Source organism: Alosa pseudoharengus, unplaced genomic scaffold (assembly GCF_046254945.1).
Source record: "Alosa pseudoharengus isolate Yale_2024_CS ecotype anadromous, Long Island Sound unplaced genomic scaffold, YU_APseudo_1.1 YU_APseudo_1.1_scf_7, whole genome shotgun sequence".
NCBI classification, from domain to species: domain Eukaryota; kingdom Metazoa; phylum Chordata; class Actinopteri; order Clupeiformes; family Clupeidae; genus Alosa; species Alosa pseudoharengus.
In genome coordinates this window covers 12,220,838-12,236,145 of record NW_027468859.1, presented here as the reverse complement: position 1 = coordinate 12,236,145, position 15,308 = coordinate 12,220,838, and the positions used below count along the sequence as shown (strand labels likewise).

The 15,308-nt window shown below is 39.1% G+C and overlaps 1 protein-coding gene across 1 annotated transcript; it reads left to right on the top strand.

Moving 5' to 3' along the window:
- The first annotated feature begins 4,176 nt into the window (after positions 1–4,176).
- On the top strand, positions 4,177–14,407 carry LOC143109924 (protein phosphatase 1 regulatory subunit 14B-like). The gene is made up of 4 exons (XM_076272724.1): positions 4,177–4,557; positions 12,387–12,467; positions 12,812–12,844; positions 13,095–14,407. Exons 1-4 carry the CDS (start codon positions 4,372–4,374, stop codon positions 13,161–13,163), a joined length of 369 nt encoding a protein of 122 aa, XP_076128839.1. The 5' UTR covers positions 4,177–4,371; the 3' UTR covers positions 13,164–14,407.
- The last annotated feature ends 901 nt before the right edge of the window (positions 14,408–15,308 follow it).

Sequence of the window (15,308 nt, the reverse complement as noted above, 5' to 3'; positions counted from 1 at the left end):
GAACTACTCGCGAAGTAGCCTGTTCATCACAAGTATCACATGAAAGAGCTTTTTCTCAGCTTTTAAACGATGTTAGCCGATAATTGCTGTGTTGAACGGTTCGCGAGAAAAGTAAATAATATAATTCAATGTAATCATACATTCTACTGAAGGTTTTGCGTCCCATGATCTCCCTACCCATTCATCTCGGTGGAATACTTTACGAACCCTTCTTTTAACACATGACAAACCATATATCAGATTAAACAGGACCTTAGCGAACACGAAGGTGTAAAGCAGTTCCCTGTACAGTTGCCGTTCGAGAGTAATCCCGTTTTGAATTTGCAGTAAAGTTCGACATAAATTGATGTCTCCAAATTTGGGCTTTAAGTTTTACAATGTGTTTAAATTGTTCCACATGATTTCATAACGGGCCAAATACAAAATAAATGTTACAAATATCGCCTAGATATTGGTAAATCAAAGGACAGCTAAGAGTTTGTGGAAGTAGCCTTAATGATCACAAAATGCATGCATCTAGGCTATTTGAGTTTCTTAAAGCTGATCTGTGCTTAAATTGTTCAATACATGATTTCATAACAGGCCCAATATAAAATAAATGTAATATATAGCCTAGATATTTGTAAATATTAGATGATCAGATGATTAACAGTTCTATGTAATATTTCATGTTTTTGTAATGTTTCATACAGTGATGCAGATCTACTGCAGTGAATAGGCTAAATATAACTTTGATCATTTTTATAGCCTACTACTGTATAGTTAACTTTGGCCTTGGTGCCCTGTCTTGTGGCCTTTGCCCCACCAAATATGCCCAACTGAAGGCCAAGTGGCCTTGCCCCCAGAATGGTGAAATTCCAAGCCTGGGTGTAACACAAAGAGGAAGAGGACATAAGCAAAACAAAATTTGGATTTTGGGGGAGACAGTCTATTGTTTCTACCTGTGCTCTTAACACGGGTGATATCATAGCTGGTGTACTTGACTGAAGAGTTATAGCATGGGCTCTGATTTGTGTTGAGTGAATGGTTGGAACAAAGCTGTACATGCGCTCTACTTAATTAGCCAGATTTCCCGTGTCCTACCTATGATACATTTGGCTGGACAGCAATTTTTAAAAAAAAGTAATTTCTCTCAGTTTCACACTCTGGCGAGTGCTATGTTGGTCTATGTTGGGCCTGCATCAACCTCCTAGCCCATAACCACTCATTTGTGATGTTGCAACCCAGTACAAAGTGAAAATGCAAACACATGATGCATCTTCGGCTAAGATGTACTCTGAACTGAACTGCATCACATTTCATGTGTATGATTACCCTGATAGCCTCTGGGCTCATCTGGGCCCAAGTTTCATGGAATTCCATCCATGGGCGGGGGGGCATACAATATGCATTTTTGGGCCACATTTAGTGATTGTACATCCATCGGCCTGTAGATGGTGCTGTTGAGTGAAGGGTTGTTGGTAGGGGATGTTGAGAAATTGAAATGTGGACCAGTCCACCAGTAATTATGGCCGGCGCTAGCGTAACTTTTTTTTGTTCCGTCATCATTTTTTGGTCAGCGATACCGGGGTCACCGAAACACCAGGGAACATGAAACTTGGTGGGCATTTAGCCCCACTAGACTTCTACGGAAAATATGCATTTTGGAATTCTGGCACAATTATTGGAATACACATAAGCTCAACAATTCAAAGCCAAGAAGAGGGAGCTGGAGGAGGTTGTTCAGCACGTCATTGGCAAACTCTATGGCAACGTGGCGGAACTCCTCCAGAGGAAGGTGATGGCGAGCAGGATGACAGGGGCGAATTGTAGGCGTAGTTCTTGCTTCTCCAAACACACTCACACTGTTCACCCTGATGCTCCTGCCTCTCTGGTAGTGGCCCAGGTGTATGTGGATGACAGGGAATATAATCAGATAGGCCTACATAGCCTGCTGAATGTCTTAGGCCACATTACGTTTAGCTATAGCAACCATATTAAGGACCATAAAGTTGCATATTGTCAAAACATAATAAAGAGATTTCCTTTGAACTGATGAGACGAAGCCTGAGATTTTTGGCAAGTCACAGCTTTTTGTTCACAGATGAAAAAATGAACATGCCAAAGAAAAGAACACCATGTCTATTTTGAGAAATAGAAGAGATTTGGTTATGTTTTGGTGCTACTTTGCTACGTGAATTTGTACAGCACACAATGAAATATCAAGACTAGAAGGGATCCTGGAGCGCACCATACAGCCCAGTGTCAGAAAACTCAATTTTGAGATAAAAAAATGATAAAATAAAGGAGATAATATCAACTTAGAGAATTCCAGCACTGTTATGTCCCCATCCAAATAGAATTACAGTCTGTTCTGACCAGCAGATGGCAGTATTTGAAGTTAATACGAGTTCTGCATCCCACAGTATGCCACTACTTTATAACACTAGGGGCCCTATCTCATGCCAGTTTACTGTTACAGAGGGAGTGACAGAGAGGGAGAAAATAGGTCATCAGATGTTTTTGCTTAGGAAACCCTGTAAGGAGAACCTTCAACCTGACATATTGTATTAATTAGGTGGTGGATTTAGTGGGAGGTTTGTCAGAATTACCCAATAAATGAGATAAATGTCTACGATCCTCTGTTTCAAGTAGATCAGATTGTTTGCCCATATTTCCTGAATCATTACTACAATGTTTGTCTTGAAAAGATGAAGGCAGTACAATTTAGGCCAGCCTAAAGGGTAGCCTTGATGCTGTATGCTGTGAAACTGATTGTTTAAAGTGACATGTCAAAACATCTTTATATTTTTGCAGGTATGACACTCATTATGCAGAGACCTGAATTAATTAGGCTACTCCATTTTGTACAGGGTGTAACCTGACCTTCTATTATCAAGTCCTCCAAAGAGCAAGGGATCTCTGTACTTTAAAAAAAAGAAAACAGTACTTGTAGTACATTAATATTCTATTCCTCCCTTGCAACTGTATGAGTATTGTGCAGAACAGATGTATTTGTGCTAACAGCCATCTTGCTTCAGCTAGCTTTGATGCTCACTATTAGCTACTTTTACACTGCATTTTACCTGTTATTTCCTGTAAGATCATTTAGATCTATGTCAAGTTTAACATTACTTTTGACTGTATTTCACCAAAAGGTTGCAGTTTTAGTTTACTTGTTAATTATGAATGTATTCAACTGTACTATATGACATTTCTAATACAGTAAATGGTTACGTCTTCAAAACCCTTCAATTCCACATAACTTGTACAGACAAAATTATGATTTTGAGATACTATTTTGATGTTGATTTTATGAAATGTACCGAAATACTTCATTTTACTAAACAGAGGGAATTCTATGAGTAGGGTGTTGTTTATTAAATTAGTCTTAACCAGTAATGCGTTGTGGTCAGACTCTCAGTTGTGATTTGCCCCATTAAACTTATGGACTTACTTATGGAAATACTACAAAACTAATGAATACAAATATTAATACAAATATTCCTTTGATTGGCTATACAGCTATTCAAACTAAACACATATTTCATTCCAAACACTGAATAAAGATAAAATGTTTGCTCTTTTAGAACGGACAATAAAGCAAGTCAGTGCAGAAAACATCTGAAATCACCCACAGAAAGGTCCTGTCTTACAGGCAGAAACTAAAAGCTCTCATTTCTATTCGGCCCGTCGTCCATAAGATTTACAGGATGCTGTGGGCATCCCCTGGTCATCCGCCAGCATGACACAGTGGAGCTGTTAGCCTGCTGACCTTAGCAATGCCTTCGCATTATCCTCAGAGCTAAGCTTCACAGTGTGTTCGCTCCACTCCACACACACAAACACTCACACACACACACACACACACACACACACAAAAGAGCCATTGTGTTTACTGCCTTAGTTCCCTAATGGCAGCTTTTGCTACTGGTCACAGCATTGGTAACTGTAGTTCGGTTAGCGCTGTTGATGTTGTTTATGTCTGACAAAAAAGGACGAGGGAAGAGGAGAGCCCTTCTGGAGACCGGGATTAGCAGAGTAGAGTAGAGTGGTGTAGAGTAAAGGGCTTTAGGAAGAGGCGAAGGGAAAGGGAGGAGAGAGAGAGAGAGAGAGACAGATAGAGGAGGAGGAGCTGAGTGCAGGGACACTCAGGGAAAACAAGAGAGAGAGAAAGCAGTTTTCTGAACCAGCTGATTCACCGGAGTTCCCTCTCTACCAGCTGTTTCTCTGCTCATCCCTCTCACCCGACCTCTCTCTCTCCCTCTGTCTCTCTCTCTCTCTTTCTCTCCCTCTCCCCCCCCCCCCTCCCTCCCTGTGTCCATTTGCTCGGGGCTGCTGTGGGTGGGTGGGCTGTTTAAGCAGGTGGTTCTTGTGCGCTGGGTTTCCATCATGGCCTCGGAGACGGGGGCCCACCCCAGGGTGGTGTTCCAGACCCCACGGAAGGAGGAAGACGAGGAGCCCCCCGGGCGGCGTCTGGGCAAGCTGACGGTCAAGTACGACCGCAAGGACCTGCAGCGGCGCCTCGACATTGAGGAGTGGATTGAGGGCCAGCTACACCTGCTGTTCGACTGTGAGGTAAGAGAGAGAGAGAGAGAGAGAGAAAGATATTTGATATTATCTTCATATCTTTATGTTTTCTGTATTTTTGTTATGTATGTGGTTTGGCAACACTGCTTTTATTTGACTGGCCATGCCAATAAAGCCTTTAATTGAATTGAGAGACATTTAACTAAATTTGAATTGAGAAGAGAGAGAGAAAGAGAACACTTTAGGTTGACAGTTACAGTATGTTTGTAAAGTTTTGTTTGTAAAGTTTTGAACTGATTCTAGTTTTCCCTAAGAGAGAGACAAAAATAGAACAGGAAACAAAAAGTGATGAACCAGAAAACATAAAAGGAGTAAAAGTAAAGTTTTTGTGGGATGTGGCATGGGACATGTTTCCTTATGAGAATTGTTTAAGTGTAACAATAAATTCACAATAATCAGTTTTCAATCAAGTGCAATTCCAAGCCAAAATGCACCCAACAGAAGCAGTAACAGTTGAGGAAAGTAAGGATGGGAAGGCATGGGATGGACTAATTAATCATCATCACGCTGGTCTATACATTGTGTACTGGAAATGAAGCCTGCACTTCAAAAAAACATTTGATTGGATCAGAGAAACGTGAGATTGACAGAGTACCGTATCGTAAGGGTCTGATCATGAGTACAGAAGATCAGCAGTGTGTTTACCTAATGCACATGCTAGGTTCTCTAACTCTTCCTATCAGATAGCCATAGATTCAGGGAGGCATGCTTAGCCTCTCTGAGTAAGGTGACCTATTTAACTATAAACCGTGGCCAACAAAATGGTGTGTGTGTGAGAGAGAGAAAGAGAGAGTGTGAGTGTGTAGCTCAATTCCTCTGCGGCTTTTTGAATTAACCTACCTTATTTGCCTGGGCTAATGCAAACAGAGATCTGAGAGAGAGAGAGAGAGTGGGATAAAGAAGGATATAATGTGTCTAGATTTACTCATGTTGGCCCTGTGCCATTTTTTCTCTCTCCGGTTTTCTAAAAACAAGTGATGCCACTTTTTATTATTCATACGACCATATTTGAATGTAAATAATAGATGTGCAGTTTCACTTTTATTACAGATTTCATAACTTCCCCTGAGGCGATCACTCAGTGTAGTGCTTTTGAATTTTGGGTCAGAGTATTATCGCAGGTTCGATACATGCAATACATGTCATGTATTGTACGCAATACAGACATTGGCTTGAGCAGTGACATGCAGTAACACATAACCTAGGCAAGGCAAGGCAAGGCAAGTCAGATTTATTTATATAGCACATTTCATACAATAAGAGCATTTCAATGTGCTTTTACAGATGCTAAGGAACAGTTTATCAGAAAAACAAGATAAAAAGTTAAAGCAGGATGAAGAATAAAATATAAATAGAAGATCAAATGCTGGGTAGAAGATAAATAGTCAAAGGATAAAAAGAAGATAAAATCCAAAAGATAAGAAATAAATAGTCAAATTCAAGAAAAAACAAACAATAAAAATAAATAAATAAATAAATAACTTTTTAAAATTTAGTAATATGCATCATTAAAAAGCTTTGTCTTAAGTCTGTTTTTAAAAACAGAAACCGTTGGAGCATCTTTAATTTCATCAGGTTGTCTGTTCCAAAGTTTAGGTGCATACACACTAAAAGCTGCTTCACCACATTTGGTTTTAGTGGTGGGCTCCATTAAAAGTTTTTTGTTTTGAGACCTGAGTGGTTTATTTGGGATATACTGTTTGAACAGGTCGTGTATGTAATTTGGGCCAATGCCATTAAATGCTTTAAAAACAAGAAGTAATACTTTAAAATCAATTCTGTAGCTGACTGGAAGCCAGTGTAAGGACCTTAAGACTGGAGTAATATGCTCGTTTCTTTTTGTTTTTGTTAGAATTCTAGCAGCTGCGTTTTGTATGAATTGTAATTGCTTTATTGTCTTTTTTGGAAGTCCAGTTAAGAGGGCATTGCAGTAGTCAAGCCGGCTTGTAATAAAGGCGTGGACAAGTTTTTCTAAGTCCTTTGCTGACATGAGATTCTTTAATTTTGCAATATTCTTCAAGTGAAAGAAAGAAAGATTTACTGATTGATTTCACATGGCTATTAAAATTCAGATTGCCATCAATAATAACACCAAGGTTTCTAACAACATCCTTTGCCTTAAGTCCCTTTGTCTCAAGCGGAGTAGTAATCTTGAGTTTCTGTTCCTCTTTGCCAAATATAATGACTTCAGTTTTATCTAAATTTAGCTGAAGGAAGTTTTGGGACATCCAGCTATTTATTTGAACAAGACATTGACAAAGAGAGTCAAGGGGTGCATAATCATTTGGAGATAGTGCAAGGTAGATTTGAGTGTCATCTGCATAGCTATAATAACACATTGAGTTTTTCCTGATGATCTAGCCAAGTGGGAGCATGTAGAGATTAAACAGTAAAGGGCCTAGGATCGATCCCTGAGGAACACCACAGGTCAGGGATACTGGTGTTGAGGTGTAATTCCCTATGGCAACAAAGTAGCTCCTGTCTTGCAGGTAAGATTGCAACCACTTTATGACGTCACCTGAAAATCCAACCCAGCGCTCCAGTCTGTGGAGTAGTATACGGTGGTCAACTGTATCAAATGCTGCACTCAGGTCCAGTAGTACTAGAACAGATGCTTTGCCAGCATCTGTATTTAGACGAATGTCATTTATCACCTTGACCAGGGCCGTTTCGGTGCTGTGATTTGCACGAAAGCCAGATTGAAAGTCATCAAAATAGTTTTGTGACGATAAAAAATATAGTTAATTGGTTAAAAACAGTTTTTTCAATGATCTTTCCAATAAAAGGTAGATTAGATATTAGTCTGTAGTTGCCTAATATCGAAGGATCCAAGTTATTCTTTTTGAGTAGGGGCTTTACAACAGCATTTTTAAGGGACTTAGGGAAAATGCCCCTTTGTAAAGATGTATTTATAATCTGAAGCACAGCTGCAGTAATAAGATGCAAGACAGATTTAAAAAAGCTACTGGGTAAGGTATCCAGTTGGGAGGTAGCAGAACTGAGATTTTGAACCGTTTTAATTAGCCTAGTGTTTCACAGTTGATAGGGCTGAATTCTAACATTTGGTGTATGGGTCTTCTTTCAGTAGCTGGCATTTCTAAAACAAGTTGTTTGCAAGTGTGTTGTTATGTTCAGTCTTATTTTTTCAATTTTCCTACTGAAAAAGGATGCAAACTCCTCACATTTGTCAACTGAGAAAAGTTCTGGTGTTATGTCAGTTGGGGGATTTGATTTGTTAACCTCTCAACAGTGGAGAAAAGCACATAAACATTATTTATATTCCTGTTTATAATGTCAGAGAAAAAGTTCTGCCTTGCCTTGCAAATTGCATAGTTATACTGGCGTAGCATGTCTTTATGAATTTGGTAGTCAATTTAATAACCTAGAATGACTATCATTGCTGGTATTGTCTTACCAACTCATAGCGTAAACTCATAGCGTATAACTCATAGAGTGACCAATGATAGGTGATGGGAGCAGACATTTGTTTTTCCCATTTGGAACCAGATATATGGGTATGTCTTGCATTGTCTTTTTACTTTTTAATCCTCGGGTTAAGTACTGTAGCTTTGCCAAAGTAATCACTACTCCCAGTCCCAAATACCAGAGGTCTTCATAACTGCAATCTAATCACAATAAATAATCAAATAATCAGTCGATATAAATATTCCAATGTAGACACTGAGGTCACAAAAGACGTAGGCTACTCCATACCAGTCAGTGCCTGGCAGCTTTTGAAGGTTCAATATGTAGCTTCTGTTGTCAAACCCAAAAGTATTTCTATGATAAAGGAAATTATGCAAAGTCAATGTAGACTGATTGTTGGTTGTATCAGGTCCTCTCTTACACTCTTCAACATTTTTTCCCCTGTAAAATTCAAACTGTTTAATAAAATATCTGAACCTTAGAGAAGAATATTGTTCCTTCAATGTTTTATCATTATGGGAAAAAATATTAAAATAAACTTATTTTTCCCAATTTCGACAACAAAACCTACATAATGCACATTGTAAAGGTGTTTCTGAAAGGACAGGCTTTTGGTTTTCACTACCTCCAAGTGGGAGCCTCTAGCATGTCTTAGAGTCATTGGCTTTAACTAGGAGGACTGTTATGGCTTGTGCTTGTAGAGCCATATTCAGTGTTCAATATCCATAGTCTGTGGACTTGTGTTCAGAAAGCAACACTTTTGTCTTTATAATTTAAATCCTTAATTTAAAGAATTCCATGTAAGCACTCTGAGCATGCTGGACTGGGGTTATGAAACTGTGAGGGCAGGTCAGATAGTAGCAATTTTAAAGTCTTTAGCGACCTTGTCTTGTCCAAAGTTGGGGAGAATCAAAGTGTCTGATCAGGCCTTCAAAAAGGTTTAGCTTTTAATCGAGATGGAGTCAGTTGCTTTTAATGAGCATGCTTTTACTCCATCCAAAACAGGCATCATAAATCTCATAGATACCTGATGGCACATTGATCTGGGGAACGCAACTTACGTGCCTGCCTGCCTGCCTGCTCCAAAGAGAACACATGGCTAGAGGGTGCAAGAGTAAAGTGCATCTAACTGCAAATAATAGGAGACATTTCTCTCTCTCTCGCTCTCTCTCTCTCTCTTTCTGTATCTCTATCTCTCTCTCTCTTCCATTGTGGCCTAGAGTGCTCTTTTGTGTAGTTGTCTGACATACGAGCTCCTTTGTCTTCTAATGAATGAAAATGCCAGACTACTGTACTGAAGACAGAGTGTGGGTTCATGTCAGGACCTAAGCATGTGATCTGCTTTCTTTTTCTCTCCATGAGACAGCACACAACTTTTTTTTACCATAAGACAACAGAATAGTTTGTTAATAAAATAATAAAAGTATAAGCTTTGAGAATAGATTTAAGAAAAAAACCTGTCTGCATGATTTTTACATGCATCTTTTGAGTGTTGACGTCTGTCAACATCATTTCTATCTGTTGTGATGTGTAGTGACAAGCACAGGCACTAACAAGCACAGGCACACTGCTTCCACAAACATCTCAATATCGTTCATCCATCTACCATGCAATTGAAGTTTACATTCAGAACACAAGCTCTGGGTACATAAAAAGGAATGAACTATAATCATTATAAATTATTATATACATGTACTGGCTGGTCACTAAACTAATTTGGCACATGAATGATTTTGTTTCACATTTCATTTTTATTATCATTATTATTTCATCTCAGATATATTGAGGGGGGGGGGGGGGTTGTGTAAGAGAGTTGTCGTTTCTTTTTCCAGTTAGGCATTCCTATCATTCCCAGAGATCTCAGGTCACTAACTGTTCTCGATAAAGATAACTCCAGCAATAATCTGTGCCAATAAGCTGAGGTATATTCCTCTAATGACTCTTATCTCAAAACAGTCAATGCACAGGCATCAAAAGTTGCTGTGACATACATACAGTGAAACTGCAGTTTCTTTCTTTCTGTTTTCAGATTTTCACATAAAGAAACCTCGCTCTCATGTGTCATTATTTCTCCCCTTTCTTGGTATTCCACAGCACTCCTTGCAGAGAGGCATAATTCGCATGAATAGATCATAATTACAGCTATTCATACAATCAGAATAGATAGCTCTATCGGGTCACTGTGACAATAAGGCCTAATCACTTGTGATGATCAAAGGACAGAGCAGCAACTTTGCTTGATGAGTGGTCCTCCATCAACAAGACTCGTGATTAATAACAGAATCATATCATAGACCAGGAAAGTTCACAAGTACAAGGCCCCGGTCACTGACTATGCCTATTATACAGTAGGCCATTTGCAGTATAAATGGTGCATCAAAATGTTTACTGTCTAAATAGGCATTTAAAAATGGCAGTGTTGTAAACAAAATGTAAGTGAATTTAACAATGCACAGAGATATAAATGTTTATGATCTCTAAATTGCTTTTGCTCTTATGAAGTTATAACCTCTTCAGTTGAATAGACAACACTCTGGGTAGCACTGATAAACTATAAACTACTGGTTGTGTATTTTCCTGGAAGTACTTTTTTCTCCAAACATAGGAAATGGCTCCACCGAAGTGGCACTGACAGAGCACTCACCCGCGCAGGAAGCGCGATAAACACCGACACATTAAAATTAGCTTTATCTCAGTGAGCAGAAGCCAAACAGTGAGGACCCCACTTCCACCACACTGCACTTCCACCCTCCTCAGCTCTCCACACATATAGAGACATTTAACCAAGTGCTGTTGTTGTTGTTGTTTTTCAAAGCAACACAAAAGTCTGATGAAGATATGACAGACTGAAACGTCAGTTTATTAATAAATTAGTTTCACCGTGGAGCAAGCAGTGTTGCACTTTTCTTTTCTCTTTTTCTCTCTCTCTTTCTTTACTCACCAGTGTTGGGGAAGTTACTTTTAAACCCAAATCAAACTGAATGTAGCTGAAGTAAATGCTCATTTGACTTTGCAACCAGGTCTCCAGTCTTTCTGTAATCTCCAAGTGCGGACCCATTCTTATGCCCCTTGCTTAGCTCTATGACTGCCTTTATGGACTTGAGTGACCCGGTTACTATCAGTATTCCGTTTTTGTGTTACAATAGTTTCCTCCCTGTTTATGTAAGTACCATATCCTGAATCCTGAATCTTTGATTGAAACCAGGATACTGGAGTCCATGTAAACACAGTCCATGTGACAGCAGCCATACACCAAATGGCCATAGACCAAATCTAGCAGGCTGCTGGGAACATCAAATAATCATCAGATCCCGGTGTCCAAGTGAGCCGGTCGTCCCCCCCCCCCCCCCCCCAGGGGAGTGGCCAGAGCCTACACCGCAGGCCACAACAGGAGTCCATTTTCTCAGGAAGTGGGCCAGAGATTGATATTTCCTTCCCCCCCCCTCTCTCTCTTCCAATTACATCTCCACTTTGTTGAATAATAGATGATAGTAAAAAAATGACCACTTGCGTACTGGCTAATAGGGACGGTGGTCCATAGTGTGTCTTTATAGTGTAATTGATTAACTCAGAAGGACACAAAATGTCATTACACAACTTGCTGAGGCAGGATGCCATTTATCTGATTGAGTTAAAGTTCTGCTTACCGCAAATCATTGATCCAGTTCTTTCTTTTGATCAAAATTAGCCTAGACTGTCAGAGCTTACATATATCCAGTGTCTAATTGTGGTGGTATATCTGAGCTAGAAGTGGATCCTAAATAATACCTCGAATTATTTCTGTTTTCTTTGTTTTGCTTCGTATTCTGTCATCGTTGTATTGTAGTATAATATGTGCTGGTACAGAGAACTCACCAAAAAGCAAGCTGTACCCCAAATTGCGTTTTCTGACTGGCTGTTTTGATTACACTATCAAACACATTGTATTAAAAAGAACTGTAATGTGTAATGTGCAAGCATTTCACCCCATCACTCTGATGCAATTTTGAGTCGTATGTCAATATCATACTTTTTAGAGAATTGCCTTCATAAAAGATGCACTGAACGCAAATGGACCACAGACAGACCCATTTCTGTTTCTGTGTCCATAGGCTGTGGGGGAACCGGGTCCTCTGTGCACTCAGTGCATTCTGGGTAGTTTTTGGGTCTACACTGCAGGCCATCAGAACAAAAGACACTGTGTCCTGAACTGTGTGTTGGCGTTCGTGCGTGGGTTTCAAACAAAGCACCTTTCTCTGAGAGGAAATACAGTCAACTCAACCCACACAATCCACACATGTTTTTTTTGTGAGACTGACTTCATGTGGCTTATGGTAATGAAATGGATTTCCAGTATTCAACCTCGTGCCAAATCTTTTGTCTTGATCACCTGACCTAATCTTTCTTCCCAGGAGGATGATATCCCTGAATTAGAAATTGACATTGATGAGCTCTTGGATTTGTCACATGAGGAACAGAAGTCAAAACTGCGGGTGAGAGCCTGAATTAAAGTGAAATAACATATAATTGACAACATATAATAAAAAAAAAATATATATATATATATATATATATATATATATATATATATATATATCAGTTGAAATAAGAATAAGGCACTTCAACACATATGGGAATTCTTACTCAACTGATTTTTTCACAACAAAGCATTGATGTGCCTTATGGGATATTTCAATCACTCAGTGTGGACAGTATAAGAGTGTAATGTATACTGTGTGTTTGTGAAAATGTTTTAACTTCAAAATGCATCTGCTGATCCACTTGAATCTAACAGAGATTGATTAAAGTATAGCCTCCTCTTTCTTGCTCTCCACAGACACTCCTACATGAATGTGACAAGCCAAAAGAGGTGAGGCAAAGGGGAAAATAGAATGGCCAAAACCAAAGTGCAGCATGAATCCGATTGTGCAAGATGAATGAGTGGCATGAGTGTACTGCAATAGATGTTCAGGATGAAACAGCAAACAGGCAAACACCTTTGGCTCACGATGCAAGAATCATAAAGGGGTTTAATAAGACACTTTGAGATGAAGCTGTGCTTTTGTTACGATAAACAAAACAAAATGTTCCCCTTTAACCATGTGCTCTCCCCTACACAGGACTTCATCAATGGCTTACTGTACCGTATCAAGGGACTTCGTAAGATGTCTGGCACCATGAAGAAATGAATCTTAGCTGAGAGAAGAGCCATGAAGCAGAGAAAATCCACATCTTCTGCTCTGATAGGACCCGGGGAGACCCAGACCCCAGAATCCTAAAAGTAGATTCTGTTAATTACCAGTAGCCAAGACTTTGGAAGGCAACAGCCCATCCGCATCAAGGGGGCTGTTCTGTTAAGTGTAGCACATCCTGACTGGGTTTCTCTACATTCAGTTTTTTCGGTTGTATGCATGTTGTACCTTGCAACCGTTGTACACTGCAGGCACAAATCTGAATCTTGATGATGACTTGACGGAAAGCACACAAAGCAGCTATTACAGTGAAACTGTGCAGATGTTGTGTGAAACAAATAGCAATGTTTTCTTAGTCTTCAACAACTATAACAGTGTCAACAAGTTCATGCAAGTGGGCCAACCAATGGTTTCTGCAAAATAGACTAGATTAACTGACTAAAATAACAATAGCCTATTTGAAATTTGAAAATAATGAAATTCTTATTTTGCTCTTATTCAGTGTCCTTGTAAATGGTGGCAAACATATTTAAGTCTTGAAGACATATGTGAGATGAATAATAAACTGGTAAATTACATTTAAATACACTGGTTAGTTCTCAACTTGGCCATTCCAAACTTGGCCAGTCTATACCATACATGTTCGAATCCTCCTTAAACCAACACCAAACAACTGTTAAAATAATCACAACTCACCAGTACAAGGGTATATAAACTGGTGGAACTATTTCATCTCTCATGTTTGGTGTTAGTTGGCATACACCCTAAAGATATGGTGCACTTATCTTTCAGGGTTACAGAAAAACATACTCTACAAAGTGCTGTATTTGTTCTCTGAGGACAGCTTTACTAGGTCTTGCCAAATGGCTACTTCTCTACATTTATAGAACGTAGAATAAGTCAATGGTATGACTGTAGTCATAAAAGAAAGCAAACTCCTTCTCTTGTGGACTTTAGTGTGTCTCATTAACAAAACAGTAAATAAAATATCCTGTATACAGTAGTAATGGAACAATAAATGCAATATTGTGCTGTTGTGTTTTTTTTTTCTTTGAAGAATGTATTGTGATTACTGACTGGTTCAAGTAATATGTGTTGTCCCATGGCCTATTTGTATATGTGAAAACTATTCTCACTAGTTTGAACACCTTTTCTCCCTCTGAGTTTTTATTTAAAGAAACATCTTGTCTTTTTTTGCTGACACAAGCATCAAATGTATTAAAGTAAAAGGTGAACTGTGACTGATTGAGTCTCCCTCTTGCTTGCTTTCCCCCTCTCTCACTCTGATGGTTCAGCATAAACCTTAGATCTGTTCATGTTTCCCTTCTCGCTGTTTCTCTCTCTCTCTCTCTCTCCCCACTCACTGATAGCATGTTGGGACATGATTTTGCTGTTGTCTGTCAGCTCAAACTGATATATTGCAACCGGATATATGATGCAGTTTAACCACTAGAGGGATTACATCAGCTGTATCTCAAACAACAGGCTGGTCACACCAGCTTGACCAGCTTCCTCAGATGGTCACGCCAGCATGTCCTGGTGGCCCAACCAGCTACACCAGCAAAGACCAGCAAGAGCTGGAAGAAAACCAGAAAAGACCAACTAATAACAGCTAAAACCAGCTAACAGCATAAGCTGGTTTCTAGCTGGGGGTTTTTTCAGCAGGGTAGTTGAAATCACAGCAATCTTTCCTGTAGTCGATTCTGTTTACTTGCATTCATCCAGGGCAAATCAACATGTCAATTAAAGTGGCAACAACATGTTTTCATTACATCCTTTTTCCTTTTTTGTTTTTCATATTGATTGACCTGATATATTTGCTGGCAACTAAGGTCACCATTATCAGTAGACCGGCATACATTTTTATAGCAGTTCAATTAATCAAGATAAAATCACGACTGCTCAGATATTATAGTACTATTATTGTCTAATGAACTGGGTAACCAGTGAAAGGAGGTCAGTATACAGGCATTTTGTTGTTTTCCAACATACACTCTAAAAAGGTGCTTAAATTGTTCTTTTCATATGATTCCATAAAGAACCATGACTTTGTGTTGAACCTTTACATCAAGTGAAAGGTTCTTCACATTGGAAATGGTTCTTCAGAAAGCTTATTTTCATGTCTGCTTTTTCTTAAATTGT

Excerpts from the sequence above, each read along its gene's own strand:
- LOC143109924 (XM_076272724.1), top strand. The coding sequence starts at position 4,372 with ATGGCCTCGGAGACGGGGGCCCACCCCAGGGTGGTGTTCCAGACCCCA. Across the intron at positions 4,558-12,386 it reads ACCTGCTGTTCGACTGTGAG|GAGGATGATATCCCTGAATT; the intron begins GTAAGAGAGAGA and ends CTTTCTTCCCAG. Across the intron at positions 12,468-12,811 it reads AACAGAAGTCAAAACTGCGG|ACACTCCTACATGAATGTGA; the intron begins GTGAGAGCCTGA and ends TGCTCTCCACAG.